Source organism: Panulirus ornatus, chromosome 68 (genome assembly GCF_036320965.1).
Source record: "Panulirus ornatus isolate Po-2019 chromosome 68, ASM3632096v1, whole genome shotgun sequence".
NCBI lineage: Eukaryota > Metazoa > Arthropoda > Malacostraca > Decapoda > Palinuridae > Panulirus > Panulirus ornatus.
In genome coordinates, this window is record NC_092291.1 from 22,962,309 (window position 1) to 22,986,548 (window position 24,240).

Sequence of the window (24,240 nt, forward strand, 5' to 3'; positions counted from 1 at the left end):
TGATTAAACAAGGCATTTGACTCTTGTCCCGTTCTTATACTATATCTATGTTACTTAAGTCTAACAGAAAGACCCTTACCAGTCTGCCCAACATAAAACTTTTCACAATTTTTTTACATGGCACTTTATAGATGCACCCAGGAGAATATTCTGGTGAGTATCTGATTAAGATATTCTTTGTAGTATTTTTGTTGCTGAAGGCAACATTTACATTAAAGGATTTAAGCAACATGGGATGTAAAGTAAAATCATTATTAAAAGGGAGAACTAAAAGATTCTTTGTGTCAATGGAAGGTTTGGGCTCAATTCTATAAAATGATTTCTTTGCTAACTTAAGGGATTTATCAATGAAAGGTATAGGGTACTTTATCTAGGTGAGTAATGTGGCAGTTGAGGGAATAATTGGTGTACATGGGGTGTTCAGTGCTGTAAATAGAAATGGTGAAGAGCTTGTAGATTTGTGTGCTGAAAAAGGACTTATGATTGGGAATACCTAGATTAAAAAGAGAGATATACATAAGTATACATATGTAAGTGGAAAAGATGTCCGGGTGGCGTTATTGGATTTCGTGTTGATTGATAGGCGTGTGAAAGAGAGACTTTCGGATGTTAATGTGCTGAGAGGTGCAACTGGAGGGATGTCTGATCATCATCTTGTGGAGGCGAAGATGAAGATTTGTAGAGGTTTTCAGAAAAGAAGAGAGAATGTTGTGGTGAAGAGAGCGGTGAGAGTAAGTAATCTTAGTAACGAGACTTGTGTGAGGAAGTACCAGGAGAGACCGAGTGCAGAAAGGAAAAAAGGTGAGAGCAAAGGACGTAAGGGAAGTGGGGGAGGAATGGAATATATCTAGGGAAGCAGTGATGGCTTGCGCAAAAGATGCTTGTGTCATGAGAAGCGTGGGAGGTGGGCAGATTAGAAAGGGTAGTGAGTTGTGGGATAAAGAAGTAAGATTATTAATGAAAGAGAAGAGAGAGGCGTTTGGACGATATTTGCAGGGGAACAGTGAAAATAAATGGGAGATGTATACAAGAAAGGTGCAAGAGGTGAAAAAGAGGGCAAATGAGAGTTGAGGTGGGAGAGTATCATTGAATTTTAGAGATAATAAAAAGATATTATGAAAGGAGGTAAATAAAGTGCGTAAGACTAGAGAACAAATGGGAACTTCGGTAAAGGGGTTAATGGGGAGGTAATGACAAGTACTGGTGATGTGAGAAGGAGAAGGAGCGAGTATTTTGAAGGTTTGTTGAATTTGTTAGATGATAGAGTGGCAGATATAGGGTGTTTGGATGGCACTGCGGTGGAATTTATTGATAAAGGGGATGACTGTGTTGTTCACTGGTTGGTAAGAATATTCATTTTATTTATGGCTCATGGTGAAGTGCCTGAGGATTGGCGGAATACATGCATAGTGCCATTGCACAAAGGCAAAGGGGATAAAGGTGAGTGTTCAAATTACAGAGGTATAAGTTTGTTGAGTATTCCTGGTAAATTATATGGGAGGGTATTGATTGAGAGGGTGAAGGCATGTACAGAGCATCAGATTGGGGAAGAGCAGTGTGGTTTCAGAAGTGGTAGAGGATGTGTAGATCAGGTGTTTGCTTTGAAGAATGTATGTGAGAAATACTTAGAAAAGCAAATGGATTTATATGTAGCATTTACGGATCTGGAGAAGGCATATGATAGAGTTGACAGAGATGCTCTGTGGAAGGTATTAAAGAATATATGGTGTGGGAGGCAAGTTGCTAGAACCAGTGAAAAGTTTTTATCGAGGATGTAAGGCATATGTGCGAGAAGGAAGAGAGGAAAGTGATTGGTTCTCAGTGAACGTCGGTTTGTGGCAGGGGTGCGTGATGTCTCCATGGTCGTTTAATTTGTTTATGGATGGTGTTGTTAGGGAGGTGAGTGGAAGAGCTTTGGAGAGAGGGGCAAGTATGCAGTCTGTTGTAGATGAGAGGGCTTGAGAAGTGAGTCAGTTGTTCGCTGATGATACATCACTGGTGGCTAATTCATGTGAGAAACTGCAGAAGCTGGTGACTGAGTTCGGTAAAGTATGCGAAAGAAGAAAGCTTAGAGTAAATGTGAATAAGAGCAAGGTTGTTAGGTACAGTACGGTTGATGAACAGGTCAATTGGGAGGTAAGTTTGAATGGAGAAAAACTGGAGGAAGTGAAGAGTTTTACATATCTGGGAGTGGATTTGGCAGTGGATGAAACCATGGAAGTGGAACTGAGTCACAGGGTGGAGGAGGGGGCGAAAGTTCTGGGGGCGTTGAAAAATGAGTGGAAGGCGAGGACATTATCTCGGAAAGCAAAAATGGGTATGTTTGAAGGAGTAGTGGTTCCAACAATGTTATGTGGATGTGAGGCGTGGGCTATAGATAGGGTAATGTGGAGGAATTTGGATGTTTTGGAAATGAAATGTTTGAGGACAATATGTGGTGTGAGGTGGTTTGATCGAGTAAGTAATAAAAGGGTAAGAGAGATGTGTGGTAGTAAAAAGAGTGTGGTTGAGAGAGCAGAAGAGGCTGTATTGAAATGGTTTGGTCACATGGAGAGAATGAGTGAGGAAAGATTGACAGAGAGGATACATGTGTCAGAAGTGGAGGGAACGAGATGTAGGAGACCAAATTGTAGGTGGAAGGATGGACTGAAAGAGATTTTGAGCGATCGGGGCCTGAAAATGCAGGAGGGTGAAAGGCGTGCAAGGAATAGAGTGAATTGAAATGATGGGGTATATCGGGGTCGACGTGCCGTCAATGGATTGAACCAGGGCATGTGAAGTGTCTGTGGTAAACCATGGAAAGTTTTGTGGGGCCTGGATGAGGAAAGGGAGCTGTGGTTTCGGTGCACTATACATGACAGCTAGAGACTGAGTGTGAACGAATGTGGCCTTTGTTGTCTTTTCCTAGCGCTACCTCGCACGCGTGAGGGGGGAGGGGTTGTCATTTCATGCGTGGCGGGATGGCGACGGGAATGAACATAGGCAGCAAAAATGAATTATGTATTGGTGTATATATGTATATGTCTGTGTATGGATATATATGTATACGTTGAAATGTATAGGTATGTATATATGCGTGTGTGGTCGTGTATGTATATCCTTCGGCACTTCACCATGATCCATACATACATTGAATATCCTTACCAACCAGACAACAATATCATCACACCCTTTCTTAATTAATTCAACTGCAATACCATCCACTCCCTCCGACTTGCCGGATTTCATCTTCTGCAAGGCTTCCACCATCTCTTCTCTTTTCATCAAACCACTCTCCCTGACTCTCCCTAAAGATTAATGATACTCTTCAACCACAACTCTCTTTTGTCCTCTTTTTCAACTCATGTATAAAATCTCCCAGTCATTTGCACTCCTTCCTTGTAAGTGCCGTCCAAACGCCTCTCTTTCGCATTCACTAACAGCTTTACTTCTTCATCCCACTACTCACTAACCTTTCTAATTTGCACACCTTCCACCTTTCTCATGCCAGAAGCATCTCTTGCACATGCCATCACTGCTTCCCTGAATACCTCCCATTCCTGAACCATTCCCCTCGCTTCATTTGCTCTCACCTTTTTCCATTCTACTCTCAATCTCTCATGGATTTTCTTCACACAAGTCTCCTTTCCAAGCTCACTTACTCTCACCACTCTTTTCTTCCCGACATTCTCCCTTCGTTTTTAAAAGCCTCTACAAATGTTCACCCGCCTCCCCAAGATTGTGATCAGACATCCAACTAGCTGCCCCTATCAGCATATTTACATGCAAAAGTCTCTCTCTTACACGCCTAACAGTTAACACGTAATCTAATGATACCTTTGACTCATCTCTCTTTTTAAACCAGGTATTCCCAATCACCAGTCTTTCTTCAGCACACAAATCCACAAGCTCTCCACCAAATCCATTCACAATACTGAATACCCCATGTACACCAATTATACCCTCAACTGCCTTATTTCTCATCTTCGCATTTAAAATCACCCATCACCAAATGAGAGTTGGGGTGAGAGAGTATCATTAAATTTTAGGGAGAATAAAAAGATGTTCTGGAAGGAGGTAAATAGGGTGCGTAAGACAAGGGAGCAAATGGGAACTTCAGTGAAGGGCGTAAATGGGGAGGTGATAACAAGTAGCGGTGATGTGAGAAGGAGATGGAATGAGTATTTTGAAGGTTTGTTGAATGTGTCTGATGACAGAGTGGCAGATATAGGGTGTTTTGGTCGAGGTGGTGTGCAAAGTGAGAGGGTTAGGGAAAATGATTTGGTAAACAGAGAAGAGGTAGTAAAAGCTTTGCGGAAGATGAAAGCCGGCAAGGCAGCAGGTTTGGATGGTATTGCAGTGGAATTTATTAAAAAAGGGGGTGACTGTATTGTTGACTGGTTGGTAAGGTTATTTAATGTATGTATGACTCATGGTGAGGTGCCTGAGGATTGGCGGAATGCGTGCATAGTGCCATTGTACAAAGGCAAAGGGGATAAGAGTGAGTGCTCAAATTACAGAGGTATAAGTTTGTTGAGTATTCCTGGTAAATTATATGGGAGGGTATTGATTGAGAGGGTGAAGGCATGTACAGAGCATCAGATTGGGGAAGAGCAGTGCGGTTTCAGAAGTGGTAGAGGATGTGTGGATCAGGTGTTTGCTTTGAAGAATGTATGTGAGAAATACTTAGAAAAGCAAATGGATTTGTATGTAGCATTTATGGATCTGGAGAAGGCATATGATAGAGTTGATAGAGATGCTCTGTGGAAGGTATTAAGAATATATGGTGTGGGAGGAAAGTTGTTAGAAGCAGTGAAAAGTTTTTATCGAGGATGTAAGGCATGTGTACGTGTAGGAAGAGAGGAAAGTGATTGGTTCTCAGTGAATGTAGGTTTGCGGCAGGGGTGTGTGATGTCTCCATGGTTGTTTAATTTGTTTATGGATGGGGTTGTTAGGGAGGTAAATGCAAGAGTCCTGGAAAGAGGGGCAAGTATGAAGTCTGTTGGGGATGAGAGAGCTTGGGAAGTGAGTCAGTTGTTCGCTGATGATACAGCGCTGGTGGCTGATTCATGTGAGAAACTGCAGAAGCTGGTGACTGAGTTTGGTAAAGTGTGTGGAAGAAGAAAGTTAAGAGTAAATGTGAATAAGAGCAAGGTTATTAGGTACAGTAGGGGTGAGGGTCAAGTCAATTGGGAGGTGAGTTTGAATGGAGAAAAACTGGAGGAAGTGAAGTGTTTTAGATATCTGGGAGTGGATCTGTCAGCGGATGGAACCATGGAAGCGGAAGTGGATCTTAGGGTGGGGGAGGGGGCGAAAATTTTGGGAGCCTTGAAAAATGTGTGGAAGTCGAGAACATTATCTCGGAAAGCAAAAATGGGTATGTTTGAAGGAATAGTGGTTCCAACAATGTTGTATGGTTGCGAGGCGTGGGCTATGGATAGAGATGTGCGCAGGAGGATGGATGTGCTGGAAATGAGATGTTTGAGGACAATGTGTGGTGTGAGGTGGTTTGATCGAGTAAGTAACGTAAGGGTAAGAGAGATGTGTGGAAATAAAAAGAGCGTGGTTGAGAGAGCAGAAGAGGGTGTTTTGAAATGGTTTGGGCACATGGAGAGAATGAGTGAGGAAAGATTGACCAAGAGGATATATGTGTCGGAGGTGGAGGGAACGAGGAGAAGAGGGAGACCAAATTGGAGGTGGAAAGATGGAGTGAAAAAGATTTTGTGTGATCGGGGCCTGAACATGCAGGAGGGTGAAAGGAGGGCAAGGAATAGAGTGAATTGGATCGATGTGGTATACAGGGGTTGACGTGCTGTCAGTGGATTGAATCAAGGCATGTGAAGCGTCTGGGGTAAACCATGGAAAGCTGTGTAGGTATGCATATTTGCGTGTGTGGACGTATGTACATGTGTATGGGGGGGGGGGGGTTGGGCCATTTCTTTCGTCTGTTTCCTTGCGCTACTTCGCAAACGCGGGAGACAGCGACAAAGTATAAAAAAAAAAAAAAAACCAAAACCTCTGACACAAGCACTCAACTGCGCCCAGGACACTTGCCTCTAATGATATTCTTCTCATGACCAGGTGCATAAACACCATAAACCACCCATCTCTAGTAAAGCATCACATTTAACACCTTGGGTTGCCTAACTGCTGGGTACACGAGACAGGATATGGGTAATGAACACTGGCATCTCTGCTCTACCTTTATCAGTTTTGATAGGAGAGTTTCGCCATATCCGCCACACGCACATATACCACACCTTACCACATTACGCAGCACGAGGCCATAGATGAACTCTCTCTCTCTCTCTCTCTCTCTCTCTCTCTCTGTTCCCGCAAGCCATGCTTTTGCGTCCGGAGAAGAATTCTGGGAGAGCCACGGAAGTCACTTATGAATCGTTCTATGAAGAGGCTTTGTCCCTTAAAGAGCAAGTTCTCCTCCTTCTTCCCTCATGATGTTCTCTACTAAAGGAAAGAATTATCTAAAGGTTCCGATTTCCTTGTCTTCTTCAGATGTCAACGTAATCTGTGAAAAGAGAGGAATAGTTGGCGAAAATTTGTCCACTTTGTTACTTTGTCGGCCTTAAATGTCAAGGTTCAGTTTTTCAAAGGAATACTGCGCAGTCTGAACTTCGCTGACGATAATAATCTCTGCAACGTTTTTATACGTTTGTTGTTTGCTGTGTTAGTGTGATTACCGTAAGACTTTACGTTAAGCAGGTAATCGCAAACCCTGGGTGAAAGAATGCTATATCTATATCTATACAAAATCTAACAACAACATGGTATACATACATATCTCTAGGCCTAGAAAGATTGGTGTTGGACGGCGGGAAACAAGTGTGATGTTGGGATTTAAATAACGTTGCTAAGTACTGGCTCCTGATGAGGTGGATTGTCTCCACGAAACATGTCAAATAAGATTGTAAGAACTCCTACTAGAGAGCGATTTCACCTTCATATATATATATATATATATATATATATATATATATATATATATATATATAATATATATATATATATATATATATATATATATATATATATATATATATATATATATATATATATATATATATATATATATATATATATGGACGTATGTATATACATGTGTATGGGGGGGGGGGGGGCCATTTCTTTCGTCTGTTTCCTTGCGCTACCTCGCAAACGCGGGAGACAGCGACAAAGTATAATGAAATAAATAAAAATAATATATATATATATATATATATATATATATATATATATATATATATATATATATATATATATATATATATACTGCGGTTTTGCCGTCAATGAAATGAACCAGAGCATGTGAAACATCTGGGTAAACTAGTGACAGTGTGAGCGGATGTGGCTTTTCTTCGTATGTTGCCTGGTCTGCGCTGTTGCAGGAGGGTGGAGATGCTACTTCCTGGAGGGTGAGATGGCGTCGGGAATAGACGAAGGAGAGCAATTATGGTTATATATGGGATGTATTTAGGGAAGCAGTGATGGCTTGCGCAAAAGATGCTTGTGGCATGAGAAGCGTGGGAGGTGGGCAGATTAGAAAGGGTAATGAGTGTTGGGATGAGGAAGTAAGAGTATTAGTGAAAGAGAAGAGAGAGACATTTGGACGATTCTTGCAGGGAAATAATGCAAAAGAGTGGGAGATGTATAAAAGAAAGAGACAGGAGGTCAAGAGAAAGGCGCAAGAGGTGAAAAAAAGGGCAAATGAGAGTTGGGGTGAGCGAGTATCGTTAAATTTCAGGGAGAATAAAAAGATGTTTTGGAAGGAGGCAAATAAAGTGCGTAAGACAAGGGAACAAATGGGAACTTCAGTGAAGGGGGCAAATGGGGAGGTGATAACAAGTAGTGGTGATATGAGAAGGAAATGGAGTGAGTATTTTGAAGGTTTATTGAATGTGTTTGATGATAGAGTGGCAGATATAGGGTGTTTTGGTCGAGGTGGTGTGCAAAGTGAGAGGGTTAGGGAAAATAATTTGGTAACCAGATAAGAGGTAGTAAAAGCTTTGCGGAAGATGAAAGCCGGCAAGGGAGCAGGTTTGGATGGTATTGCAGTGGAATCGATTTAAAAAAGGGGGTGACTATATTGTTGACTGGTTGGTAAGGTTATTCAATGTATGTTTGACTCATGGTGAGGTGCCTGAGGATTGGCGAAATGCTTGCATAGTGCCATTGTACAAAGGCAAAGGGGAAAAAGTGAGTGCTCAAATTACAGAGGTATAAGTTTGTTGAGTGTTCCTGTGAAATTATATGGGAGGGTATTGATTGAGAGGGTGAAGGCATGTACTGAGCATCAGATTGGGGAAGAGCAGTGTGGTTTCAGAAGTGGTAGAGGATGTGTGGATCAGGTGTTTGCTTTGAAGAATGTATGTGAGAAATACTTAGAAAAGCAAATGGATTTGTATGTAGCATTTATGGATCTGGAGAAGGCATATGATAGCGTTGATAGAGATGCTCTGTGGAAGGTACTAAGAATATATGGTGTGGGAGGCAAGTTGTTAAAAGCAGTGAAAAGTTTTTATCGAGGATGTAAGGCATGTGTACATGTAGGAAGAGGGGAAAGTGATTGGTTCTCAGTGAATGTAGGTTTGCGGCAGGGGTGTGTGATGTCTCCATGGTTGTTTAACTTGTTTATGGATGGGGTTGTTAGGGAGGTGAGTGCAAGAGTTTTGGAAAGAGGGGCAAGTATGCAGTCTGTTATGGATGCAAGAGCTTCGGAAGTGAGTCGGTTGAGAAACTGGGCTATTTAACTTAGATCCAATAGAATATATCTTCTCAAACTCAACATCAATATACTCTGGACTGCAAATACGTAATGCCCTCACTTATCACAAAAGTTCCAGTTGATGACCTTTTAGAATATCTGTTTGATGTCTTGGATGATATTCATATACCTGTTTCAAAGTCTGTTTTCGTCGAAGTTAAAGTACCCTAGATCTTTCATTGATAAATCCCATATGTTAGCGTAGAAATGATTTCATAGAGTTGAGCCCAAACCTCCCACTGACACCAAGAATCTTTTAGTTCTCCCTTTTGATTATAATTTTACTTTACTTCACATGTTGCTTAAATCCTCGATATCCTATGTAAAGTATCCCTTCAACAAACGTATCTTCTCTATAAAGACGACACAACTGACCTTTGAGCTGACACTTTTTGGGTCAGGTTATAATGTCTTCATTGCAACACCCTCGTTATCAGTGGCTTTTTGGCCAACTTTTATAGGTCAGGATTTTGTGAAGGAATGTTTTGCCTCATTCTTACGAGTTAGATCAAATGCTTCTCTGCTCAATCAGGATTAGAGTGCTGAGTCTTGATAATGAAAGTTACTATTAGAAAGATGTAAAGAAATATAGTGGAGACAACATGTTTCCCTCATATAGAGAAAGGTATGGATATATTGTCTCATACATTTCTTTCTAGTTGCTCCTAGACGTAATGCTCCACACACTTTCCTTCCAGAAAGATATGAATCTGGGGCGAAGCATCTCATGGCTGGCATTGGTAACAGTTATAACATTATTCTGTTACCTGGAGTACTCACCTTTATCAACCTCCTTGGTCAACCCGTCCCCGAAGCCTTGTGGTGCAGCATGTAGCTGTAAGTGAAGCAACATCTCACCAACACGTGGGCTTTCCTCCTACCCCATCTGTGTTAACCGTGCGTCTCCACTGTACAGCCTGTGTTTACATCCACCTATCTTTACCTATATACCCTTCACCCATACTCCCTAGGAGTGTGTTGTTTGTGTGTGTGTGGTGTAATTACCAGAATCATGTCCCTTTTCACATGTAACCGTCAGAACCACACTGTATTCTCTAAACCATGCCCCCATGTGAATTTCATGCATCCTCCGCTACCCTCCCGACTCCTCTATGTAGCTTATCAACATTACCCACCAACATTGTAACCCCAACATGTGCTCTGTTATCTCACCATGGCAATATCTTTTACTGTTACCATTAAAGTCTCTTTATGTGCTTTCTGTTGTCTTCCACTGTTTTAGGTCTATGACATTCATGCTGTTCCTCCTTTTCTTACGTGATGAGGACCCTCAGGGCCCGTGGACCCACGAAGACCCACATGTCACCCTCCTACAGTAACCGCTGTACTTTCTGTACTTGCCTCCACCTATGCCCCCAAGCTCTGTAACCTTCGTCGCTTGTCTCGAAAAAAAAACCAAAAAGCATGTGAAACTTACTTTCTAGATTCATAAGTATTAATTCTTCAGAAAAGTGATATGTCCTGTTATAATAAGCTATAGGTAGGTGTAGATTAGGTGTGGGTTATAGGTTATAAGTAGGGGTAGATTAGGTGTGAGTTATAGGTTATAGGTAGGGGTAGATTAGGTGTGAGTTATAGGTTATAGGTAGTGGTAGATGACGTGTGAGTTATAGGTTATAAGTAGGGGTAAATTAGGTGTGAGTTATAGGTTATAGGTAGGGGTAGATTAAGTGTGAGTTACATGTTAAAATTAGGGGTAGATTCGATGTAAGTTATAGGTGTAGGGGTAGATTAGGTGTGAGTTACCTTCGCTCCAGCTGATGGGTGCTTAGAAAGTGTCACACCAATCATTCGATCATCATGTAAAGTGATTTTACCACGAGACCGAAGATGTTCTTACCACGAGGCTAAAAATGTCCTTACGTCAAAGTGTGTACTAGAGGCCAATATTTGCAAAGGAGATATGTTGCATCCAGAGAGAAGTGAAGTGGTGCCGAAGTCGAAATAAACACATAACATAGATATTGGTTACCTGCTGTGGGCAAACTTATGTATCCCGTCTTCATGTGAGTTTTAAGATTATTTTTCTAAACGCGTTGATCAAGGGACCTGAATTCAAAATAGAGATAATATACTTGCCACGCAGAAGATACGAAGAAATAAGAAAATCTAGCAAAGTGCATAGTTTGATTACCTTTTAACAAACTGACTGGCAATTTTATTAATAGACTCAAAACTGCGTGAGACGAAGATGCATTAGATAACCCTCATGACAAGTACATGGTTACTTCATAACTCCCCCATGACGAAAGAAGTCAATACACCGTCTTTCTACATTTTGAAAGTAGATCTGAAAAAAATCTGATCAATACTCCAACTTATTTCTTAGCGCCCTATTTCCATATTACCATAAGATTCTCGCTGTGTATATTGATCTAAGCTTATGGAAAGACCAGTCTTGATATGCGGGCACTCTCCGTTTGCTGTCCTGCTGAGGAAAAAGAATGATTTTCAGTGACATTTACAACGATGCTTTGAATATTGCCTTGACAGCCGTAGGCGCATTTACGAATGACAATCCCCCCACTGTAATAACAGTCTCTTTGTTACCCTAATCTACCTCATGTGCTGAGCTCCCTGCTGTGATAAGCATACATCAACACCAGTCACCCCGCTACGACAACGTTCCAGCTGCTCTGAACCTCCTTCGTACAATAACTTCCCAAATGCTGTAGTCCACTTGATGCCCTAAACTTCCTTCAACCTTAACTTCCACGGCCTACATCAACCAACCTGCTCTACTAACCTTCTCCGCTGCCCTAACCCTTCCTGCTGCAGCAGCTTTGCTTCCTTACTGCCTCATCCTTCCCTTTAACCTCCCTGCAACATTCTTAATGACGCTGCTTTCACCATTCTCCCTGCTGCGCTATCCTCCCTGCTGCCTTCATCTCCCTGCCATATGAAACTACTCCACGCTACAGCAACATCCCCAGCTTCCCTAATCTCCCTGTTGTACTAATCTATCTTTTTGTCTCCCCAGTGGAGGAGTCGCCCCACTTTCTCATCCACACCCCAGCCTGTGTCATCCCAGACTTCGACCCAGCACATCCTAGCATTGCTAAGTTCAGAATAGACAAACCAGACAAGGTAAGATGACCACCAACGCGAATTCCTTTTGCAAGATACAAAAAAAAAAACAGTATGGCTCCAAGTTTAACCTAGAACCTTTGCATGTTATATTGTCATAAGCTCACTCGTTTGTGGATAGACCGCCTGCATGATTATGGTCTGTGCCAGGCGAGGCCATAGTGAATCTCTTAACAACAACAGCAACAACAACAACAACAACAACAACGACTTTCCAGCATATTTGTGATGTGGATCTTACTTTTCTAGAGTTCTCTCTCTCTCTCTCTCTCTCTCTCTCTCTCTCTCTCTCTCTCTCTCTCTCTCTCTCTCTCTCTCTGTATATATATATATATATATATATATATATATATATATATATATATATATATATATATATATATATATATATATATATATATATATATATATATATACAGATATATATATATATATATATATATATATATATATATATATATATATATATATATATATATATATATATATATATATATATATAGAGAGAGAGAGAGAGAGAGAGAGAGAGAGAGAGAGAGAGAGAGAGAGATCTGCTGCATTGTATACAAATCTGTATCACAAAATGAACGCAGTATATTTGCATTCGTATTTACATCTTGCGTTTTGGCTTTTAGACGCAAGAACAGAACAAACCCGGCAGTTTGGTCGAGTCGGCCCTAGCTTAACACTCTCACTTGCGTCTTAAGAGGAAAAACAGTTCTCATGTTTCGTTACATTTTACTTTATAGCAATACGACTAAATCAATCAGGAACGTGACTAACTACTTTCAGGTGTTAATGAAAAATAGATCTATGAAACGTACATGAAATTTTGAAATAGATTTGTGTCAAATGCCTAATTCTAATTAGAACCAGTGAGTGACTACATAAACAATGTTTAATCTCCTATCTCTTAATGGCCAACATGGTACAGAGTGTGAGCATGAAAGTATGCCTCTTTCTCATGGCTATCTTGGGTAACAGGAATATAGATAGGGTTAGATACGGAACGACAAAAGTAAGAAACGAATCAAAGTATTTTAAGCGTCTGTGTTCTTTCTCAGATTGTGTGTTCAACCAAACGTCCCCTCACTGAGGCAGAAGGTCTTTTCCTTCACTTATACAAGGATCGAATCAAGGACTACAACACATCTTGGGAAGACCTCAATTGCACTTACCAGGGCATCAGGAGGATCCAGCAAGACCCGGAGAAGTATAATCGAAACTGTGATAAAGTGTCCAAGTGAGTGAGATCCACCAACTGGGTAAATGATACATTCTTACCATAAGAGATTTTCTTTATACCTACGTTGGTAGGCAACTTTGAGCTGCTTCGCGACACTGCTCTACACTGTCTTCCAGGGGAGAGGGAATATGAACATGAATTTTCATTCCATATTTATTTATATATATATATATATATATATATATATATATATATATATATATATATATATATATATATATATATTATTTTTTTATTATATATATATATATATATATATATATATATATATATATATATATATATATATATATATATATATATATATATATATATATATATGTATAAACTAATTTCTTTATTATTTATTTTTATTAAGCCCTTTAGTGGGTAAGGTATCAAATTCTAATATCATAAACAATGTAAATTTAGTCAACAAGCTAAACAATATCAATGTTAATTTTGATTTCAAACTAGTTAACTTTGATGTTTCCTCACTTTTCTACTAAAGTTCCAGTTGATGACCTTTTAGAATATTTATTTTATATCTTGGATGATATTCATTTACCTGTCTCAAAGTCTAATTTCATTGAACTGATAAAATTGTGCATAAAAGAGTGTATTTCAATTCAATGGAGATTATTATGCTCAAAAATTTGGTATGGCAATGGGTAACCCTCTTTCACCTGTACTAAGTAATCTTTATATGGAATTTTTTGAAATAAAAATTACTAAAGGATATCTTACCTTCTAATGCAATTTGGTTTAGGTATGTAGATGATGTTCTTTGTGTTTGGCCAACAAATGAAAATTTACAAATATTTCTCCCCTTACTTAACCATAAATAATGTGACTATGAATGCTTCAGTATTTTTACCATACATAATATGACTATGAATACTTCAGTATTTACCATAAAAGTTGATTAATTTCTAGTCTGACGCCGAGAGTCTCCATAAATCAAGAGTTGACAGTAATTGACGAGGATGGCATATTGGTCACATGCACGGACACTACCCAAAACAAGAGCATTGTCTACAAAGACATTCACTACTTCATACAACCGAGACGAGTTCAAGGGAAGCGTGAGAAATTCAAGGTACTGTGGCCATAAGAAAAAAAAGTATATATCTTCTCCTTTTTTCAGACATGAACTTGCCTTCTCAGTCGAGACGTAGAGGGATATAGATTTATATACAGGGACATGTGAACGATGGAGGCGATTGGGAAATGCGAATATGTTTCTTTTTCCCCAGAATTTTTTTCTTTTTTCTTTCAGCTGAACTAGAGGTACACTGCCGTTACCGTTCTGAAGTGGACTGAAGTGGATTACTTTTCTCACCACTGCATCGTTTTCTTTGCTGTTCGAGTTGTGTTGTTATGTATGTTGTGCTGATGCTCTTCTATATAGTACAATTAATGTTGCCTCGTGGCCTATTGCCTTCTCTATCTTCTATTTCATCAGCTAGAAATAAGTTCTATGTGTTTTCTTCTCTGGATATTGGTGCTACGAGCACACACACACACACACACACACACACACACACACACACACACACACACACACACACACACACACACACACACACTCATACACACTAGTAACTAATAGATAGAACATAAAAACAGAGTATTTGTTCCCAAAAGTATGCACCAGATCATTGTTCGTCCGCCCAGCTTCAGAGCCAAATATTGTTCATACCTCCTACGTCCACAGTGACAAGGGAGAACAGTCTACATTTCTCGGTTCTATAGCAATCTAGATCTATGCAGACGTTGAACGTAGTTGAACGCTTGGCTCCCGAACCTGTTGTGTGTAAGTGTATTTGTGTATTTGTGTGTGTGTGTGTGTGCGTGTGTGTGTGTGTGTGTGTGTGTGTGTGTGTGTGTGTGTGTGTGTGTGTCTGCGTGAAATTTGATGAAAGGTAACAGTGAATCCCCGGATACTAATGATTGTATTGTGCTTATGACTTTTGTTTATAGGAGAGAGAGAGAGAGAGAGAGAGAGAGAGAGAGAGAGAGAGAGAGAGAGAGAGAGAGAGAGAGAGAGAGAGAGAGAGAGAGAGAGAGAGAGAGAGAGAGAGAGAGAGAGTTAGAGCTATTTCTGGCATTTCTAAGATACAGTGCTAATAAGTATTTAACGGAGTCTCGTATAAGCTTCGAAGTTCGCCTGATTCTGATTGCACTTTCAGAAGGAGATCGAGCAACAGCAGCGACCTCACAGGACCAAACTGAACGTCGTCATCATGGGCACAGACGCTGTGTCACGGGGGAACCTGATACGCCACATGCCCAAGACTTTACATTACCTCAAACACGAGCTTGGTGCCATCGACTTCCGAGGCTTCACCAAAGTAGGAGACAACACCGAGCCGAACATGATCGCGGCGCTGATGGGATTATCTTACGACGAGTTTATGAAGCACAAATGTCATCCCAAAAGATGGGCAAAGTTTGACGATTGTCCTTTGATCTGGAGAGAGTTTTCCAAGCAAGGTTATGCCACTGCCTATGCCGAAGACGCTGCCTGGATGGGTCTCTTTCACTTCAACAAACTGGGATACGTGAAGGAGCCGACGGATTACTACAACCGGCCATATTACCTGATGTCTGAGAAGCACATAGGCCACAGTGGCGGTCGTAGGGGTTATAACGCTCAGCTTTGTCAAGGGAACAGGAGAAGTATGGACGTGATCCACGATTACTCTCTAACGGTAGCAGATGCCTTGAAGGACATGCCTTACTTCGGGTACTTCTGGACTTGTTCCATCACGCACGACTACCTGAAGGTGGTGTCAGCCGCCGATCTGCCATCGCTGAGGTATCTGAAAGAGTTCAAGAGGAGAGGTCATCAAGAAAACACAGTCCTCTTCTTCATCAGCGACCACGGGCTTCGATGGGGGTCATTCCGCTCGACCTACGCAGGCATGTTGGAGGAGAGACTGCCATTTGTCATGCTGGTGTTTCCTCCTTGGTTTAAGGAGGAGTATCCAGAAGCCTGGGCGAATATGGCCACCAACACTCGAAGACTTACCTCAACCTTCGACCTCCATGTGACGATGATGGACATCATGTATCAGAGATACGCTGACCTCTTAGCACAGTGAGTGTTGACCATTGCACCTATCATCAGTATCTTTATTTACTCTCGACCTTCATCTGTTGAATGTGATTTCACACATCTGTTATGAACACTTGTGATAGGAAAACCTTTGCTCTTAATCTATGATTATTGGATAGACTTCGCTCAGTCTCAGAGAAGCTATTAGAAGTGAGGAACATTAAGCTAACGTTTCACTCTTTACGTAAGACTGAATTCGTAAAAGAAACTATAGCATCTATAGAACTCAACATCCCCCTCTACACACACACACACAAACACACACACACAACACACACACACACACACACACACACACACACACACACACACACACACACATATCATATATGGGACGCCAGTTGGATAATGTGATCACATACTGCTTGAGTTTTATCTTGAAGTAGATAAAGAAGAAAAAGAACAGAGATGAAACCATTCTCGAAAAGGAGATATCATTCGTGGAAACCACACAGCGCTCAACATTATCTATGGCAACATAGATTGGCAAAGGGCAAAGGGTTCCGTGAAATATTTCCTTAAGGTGAAGAAACATGAGTAGCTTTGGCCTCAAATATAGAGGGAATCGTAGAAAAAATATGAAAGATAATTGCTACGTGTGATTCAATAAAAGATGCCAAAAGTGAAGAGCTCCATAATATGCTATGAGGAAGATATGGACGATAGCCAAGGCTTAAGAGTACAGGGAACAAGTACTTACAGCAGGATAAGAAAGGAAGACGAGGCAAAATGAAAACAATTTGGCGAATAAGGCAAAAGTGAATCCAAAACTTCGTCCTTTATTCATCAGGAATAAATCCTCAGATACAGAGCCGCTAGTAAGGTTGAGCTCAGCATGGGAGGCCAGAGGCAAGGAATTGAATGAAAAAGTTAAAAGACTTTTCACAGTGGAAGACACTATAGCTTCTCATAACCAGTGGGGTGCAAAGTGGGATGAGGTTCTGAAAAAGTACTTAAATATCTAGAAAAGACATTAAACAAAGTATTAAAGGGTCGTGACCCACAACAGACTCGTGGTCCTTGTATAAAAAATTCTCTTTTTATGCTGAAGATGTGAGCAGGTAAACTTGTCAGACAACATGAAACATTGTTCAAGATATCGATGAAGGAAGGACAAGTGGCAAGGGAACGTATGAAGGTTGAACATCATACGTGTCTATAAGAAACAGACCAGGAGGAGACGCTGAGCTAGAGCCCGATCTCCCTGTCGAGCGTAGGCAGTGAGGTATTGGAGGAATCTCAATGCGACTGGATCACGTCGTGCAGTGGAGAAACTATCTGAGTAAGAGCCTGCATTGATTCAAGGAAATGAGATTATAAGCAAAGAATATTTCATTTATACGAGGAAGAATCCAACACTGTAATATATAGGAGGCTCGTAAAGAAGCTGGTTCTTCAAATGGAAAGAAGAGGTTGACTCCCTCGATGAATGGATTGTCTTCGAGGAAAGGAACAAAACACACATGTCAGAGGAGCTTTCTCGAAATGGGTTGAGGACACCAGAGGAGTTCCGCAAGGTTCTGTCTTGGGACCACTTAATACTCTTCTTGATATATGTGAATGACGTTCCAGAAGGTGTCTGTCTTCTATCTGAACATGTTTGCGGATGATACCAAGATCATGGGGAAGGGAGAACGCAAAGAAGATTACATCAACTTACAAGGAAACCTAGACAAACTCCAAAGTTGAATTGATATATGGATATTAATGTCCAATTCAAGTAACGAGAATCGGACACAGTGAAAGTAAGCCTCGACACGAAAATCACTAGACAGGACATAAGTTGCGGGAGAGTGTGTATGGGGGACACAAGGGAGTCAACGTTGTCCATAAGCTGTTGCCATCGTAATATCTTAGGAGAATGGTAAGGGACGCAGACTGTCTGCTGACACATTATAGAACTACATTCAGATACGCTAATAAGGAAATATCCGGGAAGTTGGTCACATCCAACGTTAGTTTAAAACTAGAATGTGCATCTTAACTTTGGTCACCGCGCTTGAATACGAAAAGAAGTTAATGGAGGAGGTCTACAGTTGGTTAATGAACTTGGTACAAATAAAACAAGTTGAGTCGATAAATTTGTTCATCAGAGATGACAGAAAAATCTTTAAGATTCTTTAACAATTTGATGACAACAAGGGTGAACAGTTCTTCGAAAGGCGCAGATACAGAACAACCAGACGCCATAAGGTGGTTGTAAGAAATTAGTCAGAACAGAAGTAAAGAAGTAATTTGACAGCATAAGAGTAGTAAATGAATTCAGTAAAATTGACTGATGAAACTCAATGTGGACAACTTGATAATAGAGAAAGTTCAACTGATGGCACCCCAAAAATGTAGGGGCTCTCCATCCCCACATGGTTAGGTTAGGTTAGGTAATCATAAATCGGTAAACACACACACACACACACACACACACACACACACACACACACACACACACACACACACACACACACATACACAGCCAGAGTTTGAAGAAGCATAAGAAATCAAGAGATCACTATAGCTAAATAAGATGAAAGGAAAGGAGAAACTTTCAAAAGAAATATGTTAGCATGACGGGAGATAACCGAAAACATTTTTTGTATACTCATGAAGAGCAGATTAGTATCATTCCCACAATAGCTGCTCAGGCTAAAGTATTCAGGTAGGGAAGATGTCGAGGTTGGCCCAGGAAAACCCGAATGACATGATCAAAAGTGTTTTCACAGTGGAGGACATCATAGCCCCAACACCACTGAGGTGGAATGGGGAAGAGGAGGTCTTTGGAGCTTCCTTCTTGTAGTATGAGACGCATTGTACTGAGATGAGACCTGTGGGTTCGGATGTCATTTTTTTTTTTTTCTTGTGTGGGTTCTGGATGGGTGTTGCAAGCCTGCTCACCATTTTACCTTTGAGAGAGAGAGAGAGAGAGAGAGAGAGAGAGAGAGAGAGAGAGAGAGAGAGAGAGAGAGAGAGAGAGAGAGAGAGAGAGAGAGAGAGACTAGTTGCACATGTAAGATATTCAGTAACTGTATTCTATGGATCCTTTGAGTAGATGTGGTGATATTCCTCTTTGCAATTGGAATGATAATGAAAATTATAGTTACTTATATCTACCTTTGTGTTTACTTAAAAGTGCATTGTTTATGGTTAAACTGTAATAATCATAGATATGGAAATCAGTATGTATACAAGAAACATAATTTTTCTTGCTTTTAGTTCGCGTATCACCAATGAAGTCAGTGAAGATGAATGACATTGATAATGTGTGTGTGTGTGTGTGTGTGTGTGTGTGTGTGTGTGTGTGTGTGTGTGTGTGTGTGTGTGTGAACCATAAACAATGAATGGGAATCTAACCTGGATTTAGAGCTTTTGTTAGCAAATAATTCACTATCTGCTTTCTCTCTTTTGACTTCAGTTGTTATGCAGAGTACACTTGCGATCTTCCAAAATCTTCAACATTTCTTTTTGCTTTTACTTTTACTGGTGTATATATATATATATATATATATATATATATATATATATATATATATATATATATATATATATATATATATATATATATATATATATATATATATATATATTATCCCTGGGGATAGGGGTGAAAGAATACTTCCCACGTATTCCTCGCGTGTCGTAGAAAGCGACTAGAGGGGACGGGAGAGGGGGGCCGGAAATCCTCCCCTCCTTGTATTAACTTTCTAAAATGGGAAACAGAAGAAGGAGTCACGCGGGGAGTGATCATCCTCCTCGAAGGCTCAGACTGGGGTGCCTAAATGTGTGTGGATGTAACCAAGATGTGAAAAAAGGAGAGATAGGTAGTATGTTTGAGGAAAGGAACCTGGATGTTTTGGCTCTGAGTGAAACGAAGCTCAAGGGTAAAGGGGAAGAGTGGTTTGGAAATGTCTGGGGAGTGAAGTCAGGGGTTAGTGAGAGGACAAGAGCAAGGGAAGGAGTAGCAATACTCCTGAAACAGGAGTTGTGGGAGTATGTGATAGAATGTAAGAAAGTAAATTCTCGATTAATATGGGTAAAATTGAAAGTTGATGGAGAGAGGTGGGTGATTATTGGTGCATATGCACCTGGGCATGAGAAGAAAGATCATGAGAGGCAAGTGTTTTGGGAGCAGCTGAATGAGTGTGTTAGCGGTTTTGATGCACGAGACCGGGTTATAGTGATGGGTGATTTGAATGCAAAGGTGAGTAATGTGGCAGTTGAGGGAATAATTGGTATGCATGGGGTGTTCAGTGTTGTAAATGGAAATGGTGAAGAGCTTGTAGATTTATGTGCTGAAAAAGGACTGATGATTGGGAATACCTGGTTTAAAAAGCGAGATATACATAAGTATACTTATGTAAGTAGGAGAGATGGCCAGAGAGCGTTATTGGATTACGTGTTAATTGACAGGCGTGCGAAAGAGAGACTTTTGGATGTTAATGTGCTGAGAGGTGCAACTGGAGGGATGTCTGATCATTATCTTGTGGAGGCTAAGGTGAAGATTAGTATGGGTTTTCAGAAAAGAGGAGTGAATGTTGGGGTGAAGAAGGTGGTGAGAGTAAGTGAGCTTGGGAAGGAGACCTGTGTGGGGAAGTAGCAGGAGAGACTGTGTACAGAATGGAAAAAGGTGAGAACAATGGAAGTAAGGGGAGTGGGGGAGGAATGGGATGTATTTAGGGAATCAGTGATGGATTGCGCAAAAGAAGCTTGTGGCATGAGAAGAGTGGGAGGTGGGCTGTTTAGAAAGGGTAGTGAGTGGTGGGATGAAGAAGTAAGAGTATTAGTGAAAGAGAAGAGAGAGGCATTTGGACGATTTTTGCAGGGAAAAAATGCAATTGAGTGGGAGAAGTATAAAAGAAAGAGACAGGAGGTCAAGAGAAAGGTGCAAGAGGTGAAAAAAAGGGCAAATGAGAGTTGGGGTGAGAGACTATCAGTAAATTTTAGGGAGAATAAAAAGATGTTCTGGAAGGAGGTAAATAGGGTGCGTAAGACAAGGGAGCAAATGGGAACTTCAGTGAAGGGCGTAAATGGGGAGGTGATAACAAGTAGTGGTGATGTGAGAAGGAGATGGAATGAGTATTTTGAAGGTTTGTTGAATGTGTCTGATGACAGAGTGGCAGATATAGGGTGTTTTGGTCGAGGTGGTGTGCAAAGTGAGAGGGTTAGGGAAAATGATTTGGTAAACAGAGAAGAGGTAGTAAAAGCTTGGCGGAAGATGAAAGCCGGCAAGGCAGCAGGTTTGGATGGTATTGCAGTGGAATTTATTAAAAAAGGGGGTGACTGTATTGTTGACTGGTTGGTAAGGTTATTTAATGTATGTATGACTCATGGTGAGGTGCCTGAGGATTGGCGGAATGCGTGCATAGTGCCATTGTACAAAGGCAAAGGGGATAAGAGTGAGTGCTCAAATTACAGAGGTATAAGTTTGTTGAGTATTCCTGGTAAATTATATGGGAGGGTATTGATTGAGAGGGTGAAGGCATGTACAGAGCATCAGATTGGGGAAGAGCAGTGCGGTTTCAGAAGTGGTAGAGGATGTGTGGATCAGGTGTTTGCTTTGAAGAATGTATGTGAGAAATACTTAGAAAAGCAAATGGATTTGTATGTAGCATTTATGGATCTGGAGAAGGCATATGATAGAGTTGATAGAGATGCTCTGTGGAAGGTATTAAGAATATATGGTGTGGGAGGCAAGTTGTTAGAAGCAGTGAAAAGTTTTTATCGAGGATGTAAGGCATGTGTACGTGTAGGAAGAGAGGAAAGTGATTGGTTCTCAGTGAATGTAGGTTTGCGGCAGGGGTGTGTGATGTCTCCATGGTTGTTTAATTTGTTTATGGATGGGGTTGTTAGGGAGGTAAATGCAAGAGTCCTGGAAAGAGGGGCAAGTATGAAGTCTGTTGGGGATGAGAGAGCTTGGGAAGTGAGTCAGTTGTTGTTCGCTGATGATACAGCGCTGGTGGCTGATTCATGTGAGAAACTGCAGAAGCTGGTGACTGAGTTTGGTAAAGTGTGTGGAAGAAGAAAGTTAAGAGTAAATGTGAATAAGAGCAAGGTTATTAGGTACAGTAGGGTTGAGGGTCAAGTCAATTGGGAGGTGAGTTTGAATGGAGAAAAACTGGAGGAAGTGAAGTGTTTTAGATATCTGGGAGTGGATCTGTCAGCGGATGGAACCATGGAAGCGGAAGTGGATCATAGGGTGGGGGAGGGGGCGAAAATTTTGAGAGCCTTGAAAAATGTGTGGAAGTCGAGAACATTATCTCGGAAAGCAAAAATGGGTATGTTTGAAGGAATAGTGGTTCCAACAATGTTGTATGGTTGCGAGGCGTGGGCTATGGATAGAGTTGTGCGCAGGAGGATGGACGTGCTGGAAATGAGATGTTTGAGGAAAATGTGTGGTGTGAGGTGGTTTGATTGAGTAAGTAACGTAAGGGTAAGAGAGATGTGTGGAAATAAAAAGAGCGTGGTTGAGAGAGCAGAAGAGTGTGTTTTGAAATGGTTTGGGCACATGGAGAGAATGAGTGAGGAAAGATTGACCAAGAGGATATATGTGTCGGAGGTGGAGGGAACGAGGAGAAGAGGGAGACCAAATTGGAGGTGGAAAGATGGAGTGAAAAAGATTTTGTGTGATCGGGGCCTGAACATGCAGGAGGGTGAAAGGAGGGCAAGGAATAGAGTGAATTGGAGCGATGTGGTATACAGGGGTTGACGTGCTGTCAGTGGATTGAGTCGGGGCATGTGAAGCGTCTGGGGTAAACCATGGAAAGCTGTGTAGGTATGTATATTTGCGTGTGTGGACGTGTGTATGTACATGTGTATGGGGGGGGGGCATTTCTTTCGTCTGTTTCCTTGCGCTACCTCGCAAACGCGGGAGACAGCGACAAAGTATAAAAAAAAAAAAAAAAAAAAAAAATATATATATATATATATATATATATATATATATATATATATATATATATATATATATATATATATATATATATATATATATATATATATATATATATATATATATATATATATATATATATATATATATATATATATATATATGGAAGAATGGGGTAGAATACTCCATTGAGAATATCAAACATTGGCTATAATGTGAATTTTCTGATCATCTATGCATCTCCTACTGACAGGCCAACTCCGTTCCTCCACGGCCAGAGTTTGTTCCGTGTAGTTCCTCTGAACAGGACATGTGAGGATGCCTCCGTCCCTGAACACTTCTGCGCCTGCCAGCACTCCACCGAGGTAGATGCGGATGACCCCCGTCTCAAGCCAGTGGCCCAGTTCGTGGTGAAGAAGATCAACGAGGGGCTCCAAGCCTTCCCAAAATGTGCTCCACTACAGCTGAAGAAGGTTAATGAGTCTGTTGCTGTACGAAACCTTCTGGTCTTCTTCCAAGGTTCCTCTTCTAAAAGACTAACACCCGTATGACCACTTGGAGTCACTTTCAGGTCATGCAAAATATGGGAGGTATTACCCTCTTCGTGTACCTATCTATTCTCCACCTGCACTTCGAAGGGTTTGACAATGAGGCCAACAGTGTGATTATAACAATGACAGTCTTAGCGGCTTCTGTTGTACGTTTTGGGAGCTGTATGCAGAATGCTGACTTACTGAGTCATTTTTTGTTCTTGATTGCCTTTTACCCCTGCAGCATAATGCAAGGGAATAGCTTGATATATATATATATATATGTATATATATATATATATATATATATATATATATATATATATATATATATATATATATATATATATATATATATATATATATATATATATATATATATATATATATATCCCCTATCCCTGGGGATAGGGGAGAAAGAATACTTCCCACGTATTCCTTGCGTGTCGTAGAAGGCGACTAAAAGGGGAGGGAGCGGGTGGCTGGAAATCCTCCCCTCTCGTTTTTTTTTTTTTAATTTTCCAAAAGAAGGAACAGAGAGGGGGGCCAGGTGAGGATTTTCCCTCTAAGGCCCAGTCCTCTGTTCTTAACGCTACCTCGCAAATGCGGGAAATGGCG

The 24,240-nt window shown here is 40.8% G+C and overlaps 1 protein-coding gene across 5 annotated transcripts in view; it reads left to right on the forward strand.

Moving 5' to 3' along the window:
- The window catches only part of LOC139747395 (uncharacterized), a 38,032-nt gene that overhangs the window by 10,026 nt on the left and 3,766 nt on the right, over positions 1 to 24,240 (forward strand). For 4 of the 5 annotated variants that reach the window (XM_071659694.1, XM_071659689.1, XM_071659690.1 and 1 more), the window contains exons 2-7: positions 9,457 to 9,595; positions 11,760 to 11,866; positions 12,931 to 13,109; positions 14,028 to 14,190; positions 15,284 to 16,194; positions 23,346 to 23,565. In XM_071659694.1, coding sequence (XP_071515795.1) covers positions 9,463 to 9,595; positions 11,760 to 11,866; positions 12,931 to 13,109; positions 14,028 to 14,190; positions 15,284 to 16,194; positions 23,346 to 23,565 — 1,713 coding nt within the window. In that variant the 5' untranslated portion in view covers positions 9,457 to 9,462. The remainder of the gene's footprint in view (positions 1 to 9,456; positions 9,596 to 11,759; positions 11,867 to 12,930; positions 13,110 to 14,027; positions 14,191 to 15,283; positions 16,195 to 23,345; positions 23,566 to 24,240) is intronic. The other variant, XM_071659691.1, reaches the window with a different exon arrangement.